Consider the following 22831-nt stretch of genomic DNA (forward strand, 5'->3'; position numbering starts at 1 on the left):
TTGTCCAGTGCCTGGAATCAAGAACCACAAGGGTAAGAAAGAAGCCTGATAAAGGTTCAATCTTAAAAACCTAGTGTATAATTATTTTATAGAAAAATACATGTATTTATCAGAAAACTAGTTAAAAACATATAAGGGCCCAATGAAAGCATTGTTACAAAGTATAAGTGACCTGAACACAATGGCCAGTACAAGTGACCAGACGCATTTCCGCCCGTTGGGGGCCTTCTTCAGAAGTCAAACAATTTGAGGTACAGATAAGACACATGTCACTTGTATTGGCCCTTGTGTTCAGGTCACTTGTACTTTGTAACTAAGCTTTCATTGGGCCCTTATATGTTTTTAACTGTTTTTCTAATAAATACATATATTTTTGTATATAACAATTATACACTAGGTTTTTAATACTGGCCCTTTATTAGGCGTCTTAATATTTTTAACCCGTTGCTGCCTTGAGTCATGAATTAAGTAGAAAGGGATAAAAGTGTTTTAAGTGAATACTTATAAGATCTTTATAGCAACACGGCAGTTAAACTGAATATGGGAAGAATGATATGCTACCACATAAACATATGCATGCAGATGTATGTTTGACATGATAGCATAAATGCACTGGAGAGCTGGCCTACTTCCTATTGGAAATGGCCTAGAAAAAGCACACATAGCAAGGCAATAATGCAGATGTGGGTAGCATATTCCGCCCATGAGTTCTCAGTGTAAATGACTGCCCCTCCTTTTAATTAGTGTTACAAAGGGAACACTGGACTGAATACCCAGGAATTTTTTTCAAATATGTATTTTGATATGTTTTAATTTCCTCATGCTATCTTGGGTTATAATGTAGACCATGTACAACTCAGGGCCACTCAGAACAATTAAATAGTAAGACATGGACCATGAGTATAAAACAACACTGGAAAATGGTTTTGTATTTGATACTGTTCTGTACTGAGAAACACACAAAAATCGTTTTTAAAAAGTTTGGAGAAAAAAAAATTGTTTAAATGCCTAGATCTTATGACTACTTCAGTCACACTAGATTGCCTACACAACCTAAAATACCTGTCAAGATATCATGAGATGGCCTTACAGAATTTCAGTGATCAGATACTCCATTACAAAACTGAAAGATGGTCAGCGGGAGAAAAGAAATAGTGGGCAGATGTGAAGTTCAAGGAGACAAAGAGTGTGAGGGGAAAGAAGAATAGTCAGAAGGAAAGGACATTCATCTTCCCCATGAATCCCACAGGTCCATTCCTCGTATTGTATAGTCCACTGCTTTACCATCCTTAGTATTTTGACATTTAATGAACACTGAACTTGAACATAAAAAAATGAAATTCAGCCAGAAAAACTAGATTGCTGCTTTCCAACTTTTCTCCAAACTTTTTCAAGTTGTCTGCAATGGGACATTGACTTGCTCTAGATTGACAGTTTTAGAAAGAGAAAGTGGAATAGCCACATCGTATTAACAGAAATAAACTTACACTTTTAACCTTCCTACACAACTAGGGTCGCCAGACCACCAGTCTGAGCGGGGGTTCCTCCGATTTTTTGGGCTTCTGCCCCACCCCCAAACAGGGACATTACATGGTGATGTCCCTGACATGATGGCATCACGCTGGGATGTCGTGCAGCAATGCTCTGCTTTTTGGACAAAACTCTGCTTTTTGTGCCAAAAAACCATAGAGTTTTGCCCAAAATGCAGAGTGTCACAGCGCGATCTCCCCAACGTGATGATATCACTTCTATGAGATGTCATCGTGTCAGGGATGTCACACAACACCCCACCCCACCCCTGGAATACCCCCCAAATCCCTCGGCTGGCAAGCCAAAGGGACCTGGTAACCCTGTACACAAGGGATCTATCTGTAACTATGGTTCACAAGCAGGCACTGCTGAACATCTCAGCAACGTTCTCTTTTACTCTTGATCATCCAGAGTTACACAACCAAAGAACTTATCTGCCACTTCCTATATAAGAAGCAAGCCTAGGTGAGGACAAAAACTTTAGACAGCCCAAAAATGCAGGAGAGATGTTTTGATCCCCCCCTCAATACAACGGTATCTATCTTGCACAATGCATTGTTGAGATATTGGGGGTGGGGGCAAAATATGGGTCATGGGAACAAGTCATCCATGGTATGTTTGTCAAAATCGATGAATAAAATGCAATGCTACAATTAAGACCCAAAACATATCAAATTGACTCTGATATTCTAAATAACCTCCCTCCCTCAAAATTCCCTCCCACTTCATCACAAATAGGTCAGTGCTTGAATTTCTCAAAAATAAGTGAAGTAAGTTTTGGAAATCACTAAGTCTTGATGATGCAGTGTAACCCTTACCCACAGTTAACAAATCAAACTATGGCATCATGAATTTTCTTCAGTAGCTCCTTCCCTGTCATGCACAAATTCCCCTTACTCCTTTCCTTGCCAGCTTTATCTATGGTTTGTTACTGGGCCTGTAGAGACATAATGGTCCCCATTTCCTAAACATGGTTAGGGAATCAGGTAAATTATGAGGGCACACGCATTTTTCCTTCATACAAGTGAGAAAGATACCTTACACTTCTTCACACGAATGAGAATGAAATTTTATACTAGTAAAATATTACATTTGCGCTAACATTAACCACAGCTCAAACCAGGGTTTATAAACTGTTCCTAGCCAAGGCTGCAAACTCCAGTCTGAAAATACATTCAGTATTTCTTAGATTCAGTCATAACAGACGAACACAATTAGCTGATAGAATATGAATACAAAACGGGAGAAAGAGAGCTAAGAGTGTGACAGCCCACAAGGCACTTTCTAACCATGGTTAGTGCTGCATCTGGGTAGGTTCTTCTTGTACATGGACCAACATTAACAGAAGTTAAATATACCCAGAGTTTGCTCTTGTTGGTAATCAGGATGAGGGGTGGAAGTACATAATCCTACACCCTGATCTTCCCTTGACTGTGATTGTTGGGATGAAAGCTGTAGGTTTGCACTGACTGAAACTGACAAAGATAATCTCCATATCACATGGGACAAGTAATTCAAAGACTTTATTTACAGTTATATTGCTTGACCTGTTATCTCAGTTCAAACCAAGACTTAAAAGGATCAAAAACCTAATGCTAGATCATTGTATTTCCCACAGTAGAAGACAAGTTGTATAAATTTTACTTAATGAACAGCATTCTGAAGTGTAAAAAAAGTATACTGATTAAAAAAAAATCAGTCATAGCCAAAGATTTGGTTTAAATCATCAAAAAAAAAATTCCATCCAAACATTCAAGTTGCTAAATAAAACATATCAACCCATCTTGGAAAATCATGCTGGGTACACCCTTTCTTCGATAGTTCTGAAGCATGATACTACACAGTTTATTAGGTTCTGAAGGTACACTGAGTTGTGGAAGTTTATGCAAAAGTGTTGCAATTTAATCAGTCTGATATATAAGCAGGATTATGCACTGCTTGGGGTTTTTTGCCTACTGATTGTTCCCTAAAATTGTGCATTAATCTCCAATGAAAACCTAATTACGGAGTAATTGGTGGGTGAGACATTATCATGGTCATTTCACCTTGCTGGAACAACTTTCATGCAAACATGGGGAAGTCTGTATGGAAGTGTATTGAGAAACACTAGTAAACAGTACATAGCAACAAGAAGCCTCTAAATTTTAAGAAGCCTACCAGTTTGCATGATAACTAAAAAAGCGGTATTAGCTATATTTTTCAGGACTTCCTCCTTCACATTTGTACTTGAACATGCTTGGAGGATAACCTCTAATTTTAAAGTCTAATGCCAACTGTATCACTGTAAAAATACTAAAATAATTTCTTTCATTTTTCATTATTTTGTGTGTTTCTGGTGGCATTTCTAAGACTGCCAAAAAGGAAGAGGAGCAACATTTTTATATTCTCAACTATTTCACTTCAGTCCATGGGCAAATAAAGATACTGACCAAAACACTGCCTCCACCAACATATTTATACCTACAACTCACTCAACTATAGTCTTAGGATAGGAAACGAGGGTTGCCAGATCCCTTGACGGAGGCTGGCCAGTGGGGGGAACTTACCCCCCAAAAGAGAGAGATCCATCTGACATGCAGTGATGTGTCTGTCACTGTCTATGTAACCCAGAAGTGACATCATCACATCCAGGACATCAGGGCAATACTCAGGTATTTGGGCAAAAAATCTATGGTTGAAGCCAAATTTACTATGGAGTTTTTGCCCAAATATCAGAGTGTCACTCTCTGACATCCCGAATGTGATGATGTCACTTCTAGGTCACGTGGGCAGTGACGTAGACATATCACTGTACATTGGATGGGCCTCCCTGCTGCTTCCAGTAAGCCCCCCCCCCCCCGTTTGCCAAGACAGCCTAGCTATTCAGGAGGGATCTGGCATCCCTATGGGAAACAGGTGTGTTATAACCAAACCAACAACGCACTATCGCCAAGTTAAATCATGTAATCATGTCCTAATCAGCAAATGTCATGTTTTTACTAAACTCTTTCAATTAAGATTTTGGAAGGTAGCAGATTAATTATTGAAGACATGCAAGGAATCCGTACCCCACATTCTGAAAAGGTGAATCTTCCTACACTGTGAGATAGATCTCCATTGGAGTTTGAAAACAAGAACTATTTATTAGGCTGAAAATTTCATTAGTGTGCCTTTTTGGGGGGGAAAGCAATAAATGTGAGTTAAGTGAGTTTTGGTAAACTATTAAAATCTTTTACACTAATAGGAAGAAACTTACAGCTTATCTGACTTCTATATTGCATGAAATCACATACTATAAGTTCTTGGTAATTACCTAAATACATGATTGAGCTACTGGAAATATTAATGTCTGAATGCAATATTCAACTAATCATTCTTTAAAGCCTCATCAATTGTTGCATCAATAAGAACAAGAAAAACTCAGGTGAATCTGCTGTTCTTTGTTTTATAAATTAGGGATTGATTTTCTCCTTTGTAAAATGGGCTCTAATGCATTACTGGAGAACTAGTTATGTAATGACTGTCTTATGCAGAATCAGATCAATGGTCCCTCTAGCTCAGAGCTGCAGACAATGACTGGCAGCAACTCTCCAGAAACACAGAAGGATCTCTCTCTCTCTGAACTATGCTACTTGAAATCCTTCACTATGGTCTTTTCCACATTTGCCTGCCACTCCGGATGTTCTCAGTGTTCAAGTCGAGGCAATTTAAGTCACCGGCAAAACCAGCATCCAAATAACCCAGGGCAACAGCAGGCTGAAACTGGGCTGAGACTGAAGGGAGGTTATGTAATGCAGAAAAGGGGGGAAACCCAGAATAAAAAGAAGACTGAACTTGATTTTAGTGCAGAATGGGGAAAAAACTGAATTTAAAAGGTTGAATTCGACTTTTGTGCAGAATTACTTGGAGGACACAGCTGTGAACATGGATTAAAAGGAGAGTACAGAAAGGGCCTATGTGAGAATTGAAGTAGAGGTTTACAGTGCAATCCCCAAGGAAGTCTATTCGATGAAGCCTATGCAATGAGGCGTACACCAAGCAAAGTGTTCTTATAATTCGAGCCCCACCGTGGCCGGGGTGAGCACCCGGCCCTATGTCCCAGCTCTCACCCACCCAGCGGCTCGAAAGCCCGTTAAAGGGCGATTAGACTAATGGGTACCTGCTACTAGAGCGGGGAGCGTCCCTGTGTTGCAGCGGTGAGCGGTGAGCGGCGAGGCGAAGCAGTGGCGTCGGCGACGGAGAAAAATGGTGGCTGGCGAGGCAAGGAGCGAGCGAGTGAAGGAGGCCGGACCAACTGGCGCGGAGGCGGCGCAACGCAGCAGGCCGGAGCCTCATCAGGACAGAGGCCGCAGCGGAGCATGCGCAGAAGTGTGAGTGGTCCTGGCCCGGAAATGGAATCGCTACAGCCAGAAGACGGGAACTCCAAAGACCAGCACCAGAAAGGACGCCGCCGACTACCCCCAGCAAGAACAAGACAACAACGGAAGATCCGCCGCAAAAAGGGTGCCTGGTAGGGCAGTCATCACCCCTGTATGTCTGTGGCCCTAGGTTAGATTCTGTAAAATGTGATTAGCACTCTCTGTAAGCCACCCAGAGACCCTTAGGGGTTAGGGCGGGATAGCAAATCGAATAAATAAATAAATAAATAATTGCATTGTCAATATATGTACAAACTTCCACAACTGAGCTCTAGCCTAGCTATTCAAAATGTAAATATAATATCCTTTTTACATGTTGTCATGATCCTGTCTTTCCCCCAGACCAATCCAGGACTGTGAAAGGAAAGGATCATGGACTGAGACAAAGTATTTTACACAAAAACCCAAGAGAGGTAGTCTCTCTATGGATTTACAGACACGTGCCACCAGAACCTTCCACTATGATCCCCTTCCAGTCCAAGAGGAGGCTCAGACTCTTGACTGGCTTTTGGGACTTATCACAAGAATATTCTTAGCAAGGTAGCAACAGTTGGCAAAGCAGTTCAAGCACAGGATTTAAGGCTTGGAGTCAAAGGTACATCCATCAGACACAGTATTAAAACAGAATAAAGTTTATTAGCAGAAACTTGTAATCAGACCATAGGAGATTAGAAAAATAAGAAAGGCTATGCAAGTTTGTTGCCTAACTATACAATAGGGTATATTTACCAACAAGAAGAAGGGTCAATAGTCCAAGGCAGTCCATTTTAACAAAGTCCACTTAAGTTTCATCTTTGTGCCAGTATGCAGCCATGTGTTGAGCTGCAACCCAGGATCCTTTGTCTGCCAGCCACATGGCAGAAACAAAGCATGTCAGAATAAGTCCACAGACAGTAGATAGCAAGAACAGATTAGCAAGCAGAAAATCTGAGCTCGTGTCTTTGGGTTCAGACTAATAAGGGCCAATTTCAGGATTCAAATGACCCGGGCCAGGAGCCAATGAACACGATCTGAAATTGTCCAAGTGTCTTGAGTGGTCAGTAGTATTGAAGCCACACCTGCAGAATGTGATCCCAAGCTCTAACCACTCCCTCTAACCACTCCTCCATGTGGTACGTGACTCCTGGCAGCTAGGCCTAACTAGGCTCCAGTAGGTCTGCCAGAAGTGTGAAACATGTGTCGTTATATGACAGGGCAATTGAGCAAATGGTCAGGCATAGGAAGCTAGAACACCAGGGGGTGAGAGCAAAAGGCATTCCAAGGGGAAACATGATGCTACATAACATTCAAAGGGAGACATGAGGCCTACAGGAATTAATATTTCTATACACCCTCCCCCTTAGGATGAAAATTCGGGGACTGATACCTCAATTTTCATCCACATGCACACATGTGAGGATAACAGGAATTATAACACAGGTCAGCAAACACAGAATACATCAGTACATAATGAATACAAACCAAGCATAGGAATACAAGCATAACCCAACTCAATACAACTCATGAAGGTTTCATCTTCCCTCCAGGCACAGCTTAAAACATTTCCAGGTTACAAAAAGGAAAACTAAATCAGAACATAGCTCAGAACACAGAAAGCAAATAACAGGTTAATCACAGTTCATTACAGAAAGCAATAACAGAACAGACTCATTCTTAAACTTTCAATTCCACTCCAGCACACTTTAAAAAAGTTTCTAGTTAACAGAAAAAAACAGGTTAGCACATTCTCAAAAGGAAATCACAAATTGCAAATCATTTGCCACACAAAGGCACATTTTGGCTCTAACTCAACCATACACAGGACACATCCTCCAGCCTCGTGGAGAAGCTGCAAGGAGGGGTGAGAAGGATCCAGCACTCTGGTCAGCAATTCCCTCCCACAGATACGCACAGCTAACAGCAGAAATCTTCCTCAGAAGAACAGGTTGGTCTCCTTCCCAACCGCAGTCAGCATTGTAGAGACGCTGACATGCTCTGTGGAGTGGATAAGGGCCCCACCCAGCAACCGTGGAGGTTGTGGGGTAGCAAACCCAAACCCACTCTCGCAGACACACAGACACGCAAGCCAATGCGAGCATGCCACAGTGGCAGAACTACACAGTCCCGCCCCCAAGACTTTGCAACACATACATTAACTTTCCAGCAGAATTCTCAAGGGTTAGAGCATCTCCAAACCTTGCACACACAGGAAACTCACTGAGCCTCCTCTTTCTCTGCAAAGGGAAGAGGTCGAGGATTCAGGACCTTGGCCAGGGACCAGGTGGACTGATCGACAGCCAAGAGGGGAGCCCTTAGCCCATTCCCCCCCTCCTCTCTCCCAGAGATCAAGCCCTCCCAGCGGAGCCAGGAACCTTGCGAGCTGCTCCTCAGCTCACAACACACAGAGAGACAGACCCACATGGAGGCCATCTCCCAGACAGATAGACACACATAAACACAGCATATAGCACACACAGAGGCCATCCCCGCCCCTGAGCAACAACTCACAAGTTCAACAGGTTAGCTTGCAGCTGCAATCAGAAGAAAACACTCAACTTTCCCAGTCTCTGGCCCGTCGACTTCCCAGCTTGAAGTGAAGCTTGGAGACGGCACAGCTCTTGCAAAAGTTCCTTGCAACCTCTTCTTGCTCGCAAACAATGCTTTGACGAGATGACTTTACAATCAAACACAAACAGGATTGAAATCCACAGGTAGAGAGCGCTGGGCTGTGGCTGTAGAGAAAACTTCTTGGGGGAGTGAATCCTCCTGAACTGGTCTTCTCCTCCTGGCCACACAACAGCTGCACCTCTGCACATCCATCACGGGAAACAGGAGTAGATTCTTTCTTCTCCTTGGACAGGTAGCCAGCGCTGGCTTCAACTGGAGAAACATACACGTGGGAGAGTGGATCTCTCACTGCCCCTTCTCCAATGCTCAGCGCAATGCTCCGCGCAACCACAGCTGCCTCCTCTGGAGTAAAGCTTCTCCCCAAGGCAGAAGACAGGCACACATCAACAAGAAGAACAAAAGGTTTGGCAATAGGGGAAGCAGATCCTCCAATGCCCTCTCACGCAGGCTGCACACAAATTCATCTGCCTCCTCTGGAGTAAGGCTTCTCCCCAAGGCAGGAATCAACATCAGACGACAAGGACAGTTCAAACAGCATTCAGGCTATTTTGGCTGGCAACAGCTGCATTCAGCACCACTCTTCCAGGACAGATCTCTGCGATCTCCTGTGAAACAGCTTGAGAGCAGCGATGATGTCATGACCCTCAGCATGCCAACCTCCTGGCAGGGTACATGCGAGGCAGACCCAATTCACAGTCTCTTGTGCACTAGGGGCCTCCTAAGCCAGCAACAGCCAGACTTCTGCGCTTCTCCCATGCTCCACCTCTGGTATAAAAGTCCTAACTAAACTTTAAAATAACAAAAACTTCTCTCCCCAGTCTGAGCAAGCTCTGCACACAGGGCAAAAATACCCAGATGATGACATTTGACTCCAGTTCATACATCCCCACGCTAAAGCCACCATGTCATGATCCTGTCTTTCCCCCAGACCAATCCAGGACTGTGAAAGGAAAGGATCATGGACTGAGACAAAGTATTTTACACAAAAACCCAAGAGAGGTAGTCTCTCTATGGATTTACAGACACGTGCCACCAGAACCTTCCACTATGATCCCCTTCCAGTCCAAGAGGAGGCTCAGACTCTTGACTGGCTTTTGGGACTTATCACAAGAATATTCTTAGCAAGGTAGCAACAGTTGGCAAAGCAGTTCAAGCACAGGATTTAAGGCTTGGAGTCAAAGGTACATCCATCAGACACAGTATTAAAACAGAATAAAGTTTATTAGCAGAAACTTGTAATCAGACCATAGGAGATTAGAAAAATAAGAAAGGCTATGCAAGTTTGTTGCCTAACTATACAATAGGGTATATTTACCAACAAGAAGAAGGGTCAATAGTCCAAGGCGGTCCATTTTAACAAAGTCCACTTAAGTTTCATCTTTGTGCCAGTATGCAGCCATGTGTTGAGCTGCAACCCAGGATCCTTTGTCTGCCAGCCACATGGCAGAAACAAAGCATGTCAGAATAAGTCCACAGACAGTAGATAGCAAGAACAGATTTGCAAGCAGAAAATCTGAGCTCGTGTCTTTGGGTTCAGACTAATAAGGGCCAATTTCAGGATTCAAATGACCCGGGCCAGGAGCCAATGAACACGATCTGAAATTGTCCAAGTGTCTTGAGTGGTCAGTAGTATTGAAGCCACACCTGCAGAATGTGATCCCAAGCTCTAACCACTCCCTCTAACCACTCCTCCATGTGGTACGTGACTCCTGGCAGCTAGGCTCCAGTAGGTCTGCCAGAAGTGTGAAACATGTGTGTTTATATGACAGGGCAATTGAGCAAATGGTCAGGCATAGGAAGCTAGAACACCAGGGGGTGAGGCAATTACATTCCAAGAGGGGAAACATGGAACCTTATAGCATCAACAGAGATACAGAAGGTTAAAAGAATTACACAAGGGATACATGAAAGCTATAGGAATCAATATTTCTAAATATTTCTATACACATGTGCAGTATACAACTAAAACTCACTGACATTTCTCTCTTTTTTATTAGAAATCATAATGGAATAAGTGTTGCTGATGTCTTATATTTTTTCTCTTTTCACAATACAGAAGTATGTGTTTTTAAACAAAAAACTAATCTGGCATTAATTCTTTCTACTTACACAATACAGAGAAGAATATGAAACAGAGAGATTAAACATGCTGCTTACATGCAGTCTTAAAGACTTTTTCCAGACGCGATTGGGGCTTATACATAGGAAGGAAAAAAAAAACAAATAAAACCCCCCCACCAACCCTAGAAAAAAAATCAGCTTCTCCTCCCCTCTTCCTCGAGACTTTTCTCTGTTTTTACGACATAGACAGGAACTTTCAGGAAGCACTAGAGGGGGGAAAAGCCTATGAAATATTCTTTCTGAAAATGAATGAAATGCTTCTGAAGAAAGTTTTACTCACCCAAAACGTGTAGCTGAAGGCTATCTTATATAAAAATCTATAGCTTTAAAGAAAAATAATTCCTGAGTACATCAACATATACAATAGTTTCAATGACACATTTATCCTTTAAATGTTTTTATTTATTTATTATTTCAATTTATAACCCGCCTTGCTGAAAAAAATGGCTCAAGGCGGCGTACAGACATTAAAAAGCAATAAAACAGTAAATACAATAAAATTCATAAGAACGTCATAAAATACTAATAAGAACAATACAGGTGATGGCGGCATTCAGTATACAATCCAATTATGGAAGTCAATAGTGGGAGGCAATGGTGGAAGGCAATATCCTATGATGTATCATAGGGCTGTGGGATGTTCTGGTGACACACTCGTCAGTGGAGGCTCCTAATCGAATGCCTGGTGAAGGAGCTCCGTTTTACATGCCCTGTGGAACTGTAAAAGGTCCCGCAGGGCCCTGATGTCCTCTGGGAGCTCAATCTACCAGTGAGGAGCAGCCACTGAAAAGACCCTGGCCCGAGTAATGGCCAACATGGTGTTTTTCGGGCCAGGGACAGTCAGGCGATTTTTGCAACCCTGACCCTGCTCTCTGGGGCACATATGGGGAAAGGTGGTCCCTCAGGTAGACTAAAAATGTTACTAATTTTGTTCACAATCAGTATGCCACAATGTGTACAATAATGCACTACTGAAGAGTTCATTGTTTTCAGTAAAGTTTAACTTCATTTCCAAATATGCTGATAGTCCTATTGCGACTAGGGCCATTTCCACACTGGTGATTTGTCACATTTTGATGATTCTTGAAAGCACCCACCCCCCACAGCTTCCCCACAGTAGTATGGTGTTTCTGTGTACCACCTGGGTTTCCCTCAGTTTTTCAGTGATCTTTCACAAACCTGCTTTGTTACAATGTTTTGGAAGAGATAACAGCAAAGTTGGACTGGAAGATCTGGATTTTCCCAGTCCTGCCTACAGAGCAGACATTTTCCCTGTCCTTACAACAGTCATCCTCCCACATGCCACCAGGCGTGCTTTTTTGAAATCTTTTTTAAAACCAGTAATATTGTTCAGTTGCACAGTCACGTCCAATTCTTTGCAACCCCATGGACTACATCACGCCAAGCCCTCCTGTCTTCCGTCATGCTCCGAAGTTTGCTTAATTTCATGTTTGTTGCATCGATAACACTGTCTAACCATCTCATCCTTTGCTGTCCCCTGGTTTGACCTAGATCACATCCCTGATGAATATACAGTGGAAGTGAAGAAGGGACTAGATTTGATAGAGTGCCTGAAGAACTAAGGATGGAGGTTCGTGACATTGTACAGGAGGCAGCAATCAGCACTATCCCAAAGAAAAAGAAATGCAAGAAAGCAAAGTGGCTGTCTGATGAGGCTTTACAAATAGCAGAGGAAAGAAGGAAAGCGAAAGGCAAAGGCGAAAAGGAAAGATTTACCCAACTGAATGCAGATTTCCAGAGAACAGCAAGGAGAGATAAGGAGGGTTTCCTGAATGAACAATGCAAAGTAATGGAGGAAAACAATAGAATGGGAAGGACTAGAGATCTCTTCAAGAAAATTGGAGAAATCAAGGGAACGTTCCATGCAAAGCTGGCCATGATAAAGGACAAAAATGGTAGGGACCTAATAGAAGCAGAAGAGATTAGGAAAAGATAGCAAGAATACACAGAACTATACAAGAAGGACCTCAATGTCTTTGACAATCACGACAGTGTAATCACTGACCTCGAGCCAGACATCCTGGAATGTGAAGTCAAATGGGCCTTAGAAAGCTTTACTAACAACAAAGCTAGCAGAGGTGATGGTATCCTGGCTGAGCTATTCAAAGTCCTAAAAGATGATGTTGTTAAGGTGCTGCACTCAATTTGCCAGAAAATTTGGAAAAGGCAACAGTGACCACAGGATTGGAAAAGGTCAGTTTACATTCCAATCCCAAAGAGCTTGCTGGGGGGGGGGGGAATGTTCAAACTATCACACAATTGCGCTCAGGCAGGATGGCTCCAAAGCAAACTCATTTAGGCAGTAGCCAAATCACTTGCTCACAACTTTAATGCCAGTAGCTCACAAAACAGAATTCTTGCTCACAAGACTCCAAGGCTGAAAGAGAGCATTGGGAAGAGCTGTGTGTGAGAGAAAACACCTTCATTTCTTCTCTCTCCTGCAATTTCTCTTCAACTACAGCCTAATAAAGTACAACTCAGGGTTAGGAGGCAAACACACTCACACAAATATCCCCAACCTCCACATTGCTCTCTAATTTAATTTAAACTGTTGGGGAGGCTGCATCCTTTGCTGCTTAATTAACCTAACAGGATAGTAAGAAGCTCCTTCATTACCAACAAATTCAAAACAATAGTTGAAGTCGCAAAGCAGGCAGTACACTTAGATTATTTACACAGTTCACTGAGGCTGGAAAATAAGTACTGTCATGTGTCGATCTCTCCGTTCTGATTTCTGTCCAGTTTAGATTCATTACACCATAATGAGATCTGCAGCTTAAAAATTGGTTTTGGAGATAAACAATTGGGTTACAGGAGATTATTTGTTATTTACATTATTTACAGTCTGCCTTTCTCGTGGAGACTCAAAGCGCATTACACAGAGCATATAAATATTTCTCAGATTAACACTTTCAGCTATGAAGGTGGCATGTTCAACCCAACAACTGAATGAGTGTGGAGACAAAAATTGCTGTAAAGGGTACAGCCCTGCCACTGATTTCCACTTCCCACTAAGCTGCAGAAAGGGAAGAAAATGGTAGTAAGACTATTTTCCTTCACCTTCACTGTCAACATGTGTGCATGCTGCCATGATTCTTTGACAAAACTTTGGAATGGTCCTACTGTGAACTCTTATGGGAGTGCAAGAGTGTTGGCATACAATGGAGCAAGGCTTTGATGCAAACGGTGTTTTTCCCTAACATGCTGCAGACCTCACTCTTTCAGTGAAACCCAGGAGACTTTTAACTTCACTAGGAATCTTTTTTACCTGTAGTGAATTACACTTGGAATAGAACAAGATGCACTACACATTTCATTGCTCACAATTCATTTTATAAAATATCCCTATATCATATCTAGTTCTTATCCAGACTACCAGATTAACACATTATTGTGCATAACCTTACCCACTAATGTCTATAAAGTTGTAAACTTGATTGGCCACACCAAGATAGAACCCTACTGATCACCAGGCTGGTGTAGGCTTATCTTGTGCTGCATCTGGCAATGGTTTGCTATGGTTCTGGTTTAATCCTTCAGTCCTACTTGTTTTTCTCTAATTTCCTGTCTCATCAGTTCTCAAACCCCTTATCACTTCCAGCATACTGGTTATCTGAAAGACACATTTTAACACACTTTAAATTAGGAAAACAGACAGTTTAACGTATTTGTCATAAAAAATAAGCATGCTATCCAAATAAGACCCTTTGTACTCAAGTGCAAAGGACATCCCATATATCATAACTCTGGAACTTGCATGTTTGGTCTACTATTTATTCTCATCTACAGTTTCACAATTCCTTTTCATAATGCTTGGTCCTTCTATTGCAAGGGTGTCAAACGTATGGCCCGTGGGCCAGATCCAGCCCCTGCAAGGCCCCAATCCAGCCCGAGAGCAACTGGCTGTGCACTGCTTCCTACTCCTTACATTGCAGCTCCTTCTGGCCAGTCTCTCCTAATTCCTGCTTCAGAGGAGAGAATGAAAGCCTTCCCTCAGTTGGCTGAGGGCTCCCCCCTTCTCCTCTGGGGAGGAAAGGGGAGGAAAAGAGTCAGCAGAGTGAGAGGGGGAAATGACACCTCATGTGACTTTTAAGAAAACTAGCAACATTTTATTCCAGGTATAAGCACACTTTTTCTTCAGATAGAGAGAGGGAGGGAGGGAGCCAGAGAGAGCATGCCAGAAAAAGAGACAGAGTGAATCCTGTGTTTAAGACCAAAAAAACATTTTATTCCAGGGATGAGGAGGAAGAGTCCTGTGTTTAAGACCAAAAAAGGTTTTATTCCAGGGATGGGGGGAAGAGTCCTGTGTTTAAGATGAAAAAACATTTTATTCCTGGGATGGGGGGAGCAGTCCTGTCTTTAAGACCAAAAACATTTTATTCAAGGGATGGGGGGAAGAATCCTGCATTTAAGACCAAAAATATTTTGTTCCAGCATTGGGACAGAGAGAGAGAGAGCCCCGTGTTTAAGATCAAAAAATGTTTTATTCCAGGTATGGGGGGAAGAGTCCTGTGTTTAAGACCAAAAACATTTTATTCCAGGTATGAGAAAGGGGGTGAAAGGGTCCTGTGTGTAAGATCAGAAAACATTTTATTCCAGGTATATGGGAGAGAGAGAGAGAGAGAGAGAGAGAGAGACCGAGACCGAGACCGAGACCATCCCATGGCACTTGGAGAGGTCCCCCTTTCCATTTCTAACAGATGGGGGGGGGGGAGAAACCTAACAGCACAACTTACATTCCTTATTAATGAAAGGGAGCAAGAGTACAGCACCACCTTAAAAACTAACAAAATTTGTGGCAAGGCATGAGTTTTCATGAATCACTGTTCACTTCTTCAGATACAGGTGGAATGTGAGTCCATCTGTCCTTATATCTTGGAGAGTGAAGTGATTTCAGACACCAAAAGACAATAGCAGGCATTGGTAATGACAGAAGAAACCTAGGTTTCAATTCAGTCCAGGAGCTTGCATTGTCTTGAGCTTCATGATCAGTTGCAAGTCAGCAGTCTCTCTTTCTGATCCCCCTTTGAAATTCCTTTGTAAGAGAACTGCTACTCTTAGGTCAGCAAATGAATGCCCTAGAAGGTTAAAATTTTCCTCCACTGGTCTTTGAATGTTGTGGTTTCTAATAGTGGTAGAAAGAGTGAGTTTTCAGTAGCACCTTTAAAGACTAACAAAATTGTGGTAGGGTATGTGCTTTTATGAGTAACGGTGCACTTCTTCAGACTTATTTCCATTTATTCTTTGCATCCTCTTGGTCTGAGTCTTCCTGTACCAAATTGAGACCTAGGTTTCCTGTCTCATTACCAATGCTGATATCTCCACACCTCTGTATATCACACCCATGCTAATATCTTCACCCGTCTGTATGTCACACCTAATCCAATCACACCTGCTATTGCTATTCGGCATCTGAAATCATCTTTATAAAGTTTATATCTCCGGTACCTTGTATTACATTTTATGGCACACATGACTTAGCCCGACAAAGTGACATTTATGTCCAATCCGGCCCTCATAACAAATGAGTTTGACACCTCTGTTCTATAGCATGTGCTGTCTACTAACTGCTTGAGTCCAGTTACAAAACTAAGTAAAGGTCTGTACTTTGTTCTGTTCCCCTGCAGTAGCCAGGATGACCAACAGTAAGAAGAAAGGGTGCATCTCTACTTTTAATACTACAGAACATTATTACAGGAAGGTGACCCTGGAGAATCAGGCCTCCTTTTTCTTTACTTTTATTTGGGGGTATCTTGATTTTAAAAGGTTGTAAGCACATTTGAGTCCCATGTTACAGGAGAAAATCATCATATAAAAACGCTAAATAAATAGTATTTTATCTCTCTGCTTTGCTCTGTTTGGCCTTTTCTTTGGTCACACTGCAACAAGACCACGACACACAAAACTGCTATCCGTATGATTATTAATAGCAACATATTACAGATTTCTACCAATGCTATTCTAGTCCTAAATATTACTCACCCATAGTACAATATTCTGTGATACCAGACTTTTTAAATGAGCAACTACAATGGCCACTGCTTTAGGCCCCCATATTTCAGGCCTCCAAAGTCTTTAGGACTTCCACATCAACAAAATAATTATGTAATAACCATCCAAATGGATTCTTAAATTTTACCTAGGCATGACTTAATTATAAATAGACCCAACAATATCAATACCATTACTCTTCTGATAAGTTTAGAGTTATCAGAAATATTAAATATACTGAAAGAAACTTTCAGTATATAACGGCATATCTAACTCTTCTATTATAACAAAGTTTGAGTTCAGTGGCACCTTTAAGACCAACAAAGTTTTATTCACAGTATAAGCTTTCATCTGCAAACACACTGCATCAGATACAGGTTCTTTCCACTATATCTGATGAAGTGTGCTTGCACACAAAAGCTTATACCATGAATAAATCTTCACTGGTCTTCAAGGTGCCACTGGACTCAAACTTTGTTCTGCTGCTTCAGACCAACACAGCTATGCCACCCGTGCTATTATACAACAGTTTAAAGTAAGAAATCTGAAAGTCAGACTGGGGTAGTGATTAGAGTGTCAGACTAGGTCTGGGAGAAACAGATTTGAATCCCTACTCTGCCATGGAATATGGCTCGGTGGCCTTGGGCCAATCATTTTTTTTGTTATCAATATTTTTATTGAGTGTATTTCAATATTTCATACAGATACTTCATTCCTTATATATAATACTCCTTTTCAAACTAAAACAAGAAAAGACCATTGAGGTTACATTCTGTCTGTTTATAACTTAATCCCAATCTGATTTGTATCCTGTTCTTTTTCTTATTTCCTTATACTACCTGCTTATAATACCGCCGTACAACTTCCTCTAAGTCATATTCTATCCTTTATACATCCTTAAATCTTCAATACCTTCTTGTTCTTTCTACTGACACTCCATTCTTATTCACTCAGTCTTTTATATTCTTCTATCCTATCTTCTTCAATGCCTAGAAAAGAAAGCTGGACGGGGTTGCCTCCGATACTGGGTGCTGAAGAGGAAACCCCTACAGCAGGGGGATACCCTCCTCCCTATTACCAGAGGTCATGGGGGAGCACACCCTTCACCTCCTTGCTATGCCCTTAGGTATTCAACTCCTATATTATTTCCTACTTTATAATGAATACCACTTAAAATAGCGTCTAATTCTGACTATTAAGCCAGTTATATACACTCAGTCTGCCTCACAAGGCTGTTGAAAAGGTAAAATGGAGGACAAAAGAACAATGTAAGATGCTTTGGGTCCCCAACAGGGAGAAGGGCAGGGTATAAATGAAATAATGTGAGCACCCCCTGCAACTGGTTTGTCTCGGCCATGTTGCTCTACCTGGAGAGGCTTCCCAGGCCTGAGAATCAGGGTGTTGGCAAGGGTTGTTACACCCAGCCCAAGAAAGAGAGAGAGACTGGGCCAGTCCCATCCCATATCATCAGGAGGTGACAGGCAGCTGTTGCAGGAGCTGGCTGTTGTGATGACTGGCTCCTAAGCTTCCCAGCTGGCATGGGACCCAGCAGTGAGGCAGAGCCTCTGGATGACTTCATGCCCAACTCCTGCTACAAAGGCTCTTCTCCCACCAGACCAGGTAAGTGTGGAGGATCCAGGGCTGCCACTGGGGTGTAGGTTGAGTGAAAGCAATTTAAAATACAGAAATCTTTTTCACATAATTCAACAAACTAAATTGGAATTTAGTGCAATTTAGCCTACATCCTCAGTAGCATTCACAAATGTCTGCTTACTATTTTTACTATCAAATTTCCTAATGTTTACTGAAAATACAATTGAATTAAATGGGATGAGAGGTCCCACAGTGGCAACCATGAATTCTGGCAACCAGTAGTGAGACAATTCAGTGCAAAGAATGAGTTTTTTAAAAGTTGCCCACAGGATAGGGACCACAGTACATTTCTTTTTAAATACTTCCAAGACACCAGGCTCAGTATCATGGGTACAAAGAGAAATATTACTACACATACACACACACACCCCACTAATCACTACTTATAAAACCTCTTTGCCAGTAACATAGAGGAATGGAGCAGAAAATGACAGCCAAACATGTGGATCATTGAAATGGACCTGCATCCTATTAACTGTTTAGGAGTTCACGTGTATTGGGTCTAACTGCAGAGGCACAATTTAAGTTTCAAGCATTCACAAACCCCAAATCAGATTTCTGATGGCAAGCTTGCTTCTTTTAAAGATGTTTTCTGAAGTACAATTTGTGTACTGTTTTATTTACATGGCCAGTTGCAGTAGCTAGCTAATTATGATTACCCCAATCCTATGCACATTTACTGGGAGTAAACTCAATTGGCTACTGTGGGCCTTGTTTGTGAGCAACTATGCAAATAACCATGTTTAAGGAGCACACAACAAAAAACATATAGTATTAGTTTGAATACTTAACGCCTTTTGGTTTGCTTTATTGTGTCTATATTTTGTATGGTCTTTTAACTGACCTTTTCCATAAGGCACTATGAACACCATACTTGGTAGAAAAGCAGTCTAAAAGGTGTTAATATACAGTAATTTTGCAAGTGGTAAATTAATATACAAATTCACACTCAGCTATGAAGCTCACTGGTCAAATCACTGTTAGGGATCTGCATTGGGATATTTCTGGTTCAAATAAATGTCCAAAAAAATCTTATTGCTATTTTTCAGATATATTCAGGTGTCCAGATGCTATCTGGGATTTTCTGGATACCAGAAATTGGGTTCCCAAACGATCCAGAAATATTCTGGAGTAACCAGGAATATTGTGGGCCAGCATTTTAAGGCTCCCAGGACTGTCTTTCTTTAATGTTACTGTTCAATTCAAGACCAGTAAAGCACCTTAATTCCAGTCCCAGAACAGTTCATCTGATTCCATGGACTGTCATTGCACTCTGAGGTCTGTCATCAAAGTCAGAAGCACTTATTCTGTTCCTAAGGGCCATCCTTCCACTCTGGGGGCTGTTATTCTGGTCCCAGAGAACTAATTCTATTCCTAAGGGCCATCCTTCCACTCTGGGAGCTGTTTTTCCAGGCCCAGAACACTTCTGCTACTCAGAAGGAATTTTATTCTACTCTGGAAGCTGTCATTCCAGTCCCAGAGCAGTCTATCTGGGTGCCATAAAGCATTTCAATGGTGCCCATGCAAGTCAATCAGGATTCCTGTCTCCGATTATATCTAATGGGTATTCCAACAACTCCCATTGTTCTATTGGGCAATCCTGTCATTCATTTTAGTACATCCTTTCTTGTTTAATCTGTTTGGCTTGGATTCTCTACTTGGACATTGGTTGTGTTAGGCTTGCCACATTGCCCCCTCATTCTGCTGGAATTCCTGGTTCTCTATTGGTTCTGTCAGGCTTGTTGGTTCTGTTTGCACTGGGAGGCTGTTGGCCAGTGGTTACTTTGCTTGCTGTTATGTCTCTGGCTATTCTTTGCCCTGGAGAAAGCATGGGATTCCCCTGCCATGCACAGTGGAGGATGACTGGGGGCACCTTCTTCAGAGGCTCATAGAACTGGAGCTCTTGGTCCAATTCCCTTAAAACTTGGAGATTCAGTTCTGCTGCATTTTTTTGTGCCACTGGCTGAAAAAACAACCCCTCCAGCCCTCTGGAAACATTCTGCATAATGAATAATACAGCCAAATAATATCGTAGTCCCAACACACCCCGCCCCCCAGATCTGAATACCAAATTGGCATTTGGGACCTGAGTAACCAGAAACACCAATATTTTTCAACTCCCTGATAGCCAGATGTGACAAATGCTGATTCTTTTCATAATGCACATCCCTAGTCACTGTGCCTCAGCTTTTACCTATTCATACAGTTGCCGCAAGAATCAAATGGAATATCCGAACTCCTTGAAAAACAAAGGTATGTGTGATAAGACAATCATTCACTTAATTCTTTCTTTCCAGTAATATGCCAATACATTATTTGCCAAGTATTATGTTGTAAATGAAGCAGCATCTTCAGGATTTAGACCCGCCCTCAAAAGCATCCCTACAAAAATGCAGATATAGTTAGGATACAAGTACACAATAATAGGATTTATACAGCACATTTTGAAAGCCCATATGGGGTTTAAGTACACGAGGTTGGGCTCTACAGCCCAACCTTTTTTTTTTCCTGGCACAACAGGGAGGAGCGGCCCCTACTGACACCTGAACAAACCATGAGGACTACAGTGAGGAGGGGACAAGCAAGACTGCACTAGCAAACAAGTTGGTTGGATCCAACCCACTATTTCAATAGTTACTTTATACAGCCCTGTAATGTAGGCAAGTATAATCCCAACACTGCACAGGAAGGACTGAGAGGAATAATTATTAGCCTAACACTACCAAGCTATTGGGTGTGATTATGGACCTATGAGATACCTCCTATCAGCTGATGGAAACTAACACATTTATTTTATGTTACACAGGAATTACAGATCAGGAAATCCAGTACGTAAACCTAATTAAGCCCGGTCACAAAATCAAAACTATTCTTGAAATATTTAACTGCTTCATACACCTGACAGCTCTTCTCCTCATGAATTATCTGTTGACTGGTTGCCCAGGTAAAATTCATGAGAAGATGCTGTTTGTATGAGAACATCTTTGCACAAGAGGTTTCATCAACTGCCACTATGATTTGTATGATCACAAGTCTTTAAAAAAAAAATCTTTCCAGCCAGACCACAAACTAGCAGGCCTCGGAGATGACTGGCGCTGGCCTTATAATCTCTTAAACATCTATTTCCCCACAGTACAGAAAGTACATTTTCAAAAGTTCTATATGACATCTACACAGAACACCTTCACATTTCACTCCACCAAACTCAAAGGATACCTAAGTTCAGGATCGTCTCTGCTAAGCTTGCGAGATCTGACTCTCAGCTAACTCAACCGATCCCAAACCAGACAACAACTGGTACAGTGACATCAAAAATAGGAAGAGAAGAGCAACTGTGCAAGAATCCCACATCCGGCTAAGATACAAATCCAAACCAGAGCAAGAAGTGGCGATAGCCCTGCCCAACAACTGGCAGCAAGAAGGCAGGCCTTGCCCCGGAAGCTTCTTGGACAGGCTGCACTATGAATATGAAAGCTTCCTTCCTCAAAGTACAACAGCAGTGAGAATCTCCCCCCTTCCTCTCATGTCCCTGGGTAGGTTTCTTAGGTCTGCTTGAAACAATGGGCAAAGACACATGGGCAAAGCAGCCTGTATCGAAAGCCTGCCTCCCTTTCCTCACCTGCCCACAGGTGACAGGGAAGCACCATCTCCACACCTTGCCTTGTAAGGATCAGAAAAGGACCGGGGGAGACTGTTAGCTGGGCCACGCCCGCCCCCCACCTGCCAGCTAAGGTAGCCCCTTCCCAGGTGAAGGAAGTGCCCCCTGAGTGGAAGCGAAGAGAAAGGAGGCAGGTGAGCCAGCGGCCGCCTCCCATCCCCGTGCGACAGGCAGCCAAGCCAGGCAAAGGACGAAGGAAGGAGCCGCCCGCACCTGTCAGTCCGAGGGGCCCTCAAGCCTCGCCCGCCTCCCTGCCTCCCCCTGCTCGCTCCCTTCCCTTCCCTTCCCATCCCTTCCCTTCCCTCACCAGGTGTCGCCCTTGCGGAGAGCCGTTTTGAGCAACGCCGCGATGTCCGAGCGTTGGGTCTCCAAATCAGCCGCGCCTCCCTCCGCCATCTCTCCCAGCTCCGCGGCGGCAGCAGCTGTGAAAGTGGTGGCAGCAGGAGAGGCGGCGGCAGCGATGACAGGAGCGGCGGCGGCGGCGACGGCAGGAGCGGGCCGCGCGGCATGCTGGGAGTGACGCCGCGCGGCGACCGGGGAAACGCCCTCCACGATCCCCTCCCACTTAGACAACTCGATGGATGGAAGCAACAGGCGGATTCAAGGAGAGAAAAGGTTTTATCGAGGGAGAGAGCGGCGTAACTAGGAGAGAACGCCGCCAAGCGGATGGGAAGTCTTAGCGGGGATAACAGAGGCTTATTTCTTCCCCTCTCCCGCCCGTCAACGGGCGACGGCTGCGCATGCGCTGTTGAAGTGTCTTGGACTTGTCAGGAGAGGGGGATGAAGTATCGCCTGGGGCGCTGTCTGGCCTGTACTGCCTGCATCGTACAGGAATCTGGAGGCGAGCGAGATC

The 22831-nt window shown here is 42.8% G+C and overlaps 1 protein-coding gene across 3 annotated transcripts in view; it reads right to left on the reverse strand.

The window, feature by feature from the left end:
- The window catches only part of USP15 (ubiquitin specific peptidase 15), a 110398-nt gene extending 87929 nt beyond the window's left edge, over window positions 1-22469 (reverse strand). For 2 of the 3 annotated variants that reach the window (XR_001482735.1, XM_015419589.1), the window contains exon 1: window positions 22286-22416. Coding sequence is in view for 2 of the 3 variants with exons in the window: in XM_015419589.1 (XP_015275075.1) it covers window positions 22286-22374 (89 nt within the window). In the remaining variant the exon portion in view is untranslated. Of the gene's footprint in view, window positions 1-22285 lie in introns of all 3 variants that reach the window. The other variant, XM_015419512.1, reaches the window with a different exon arrangement.
- Window positions 22470-22831: the final 362 nt, after the last annotated feature.

The sequence above is a fragment of the Gekko japonicus genome, unplaced genomic scaffold, assembly GCF_001447785.1.
Source record: "Gekko japonicus isolate JY-2015 unplaced genomic scaffold, Gekko_japonicus_V1.1 scaffold282, whole genome shotgun sequence".
Taxonomy (NCBI): Eukaryota; Metazoa; Chordata; class Lepidosauria; order Squamata; family Gekkonidae; genus Gekko; species Gekko japonicus.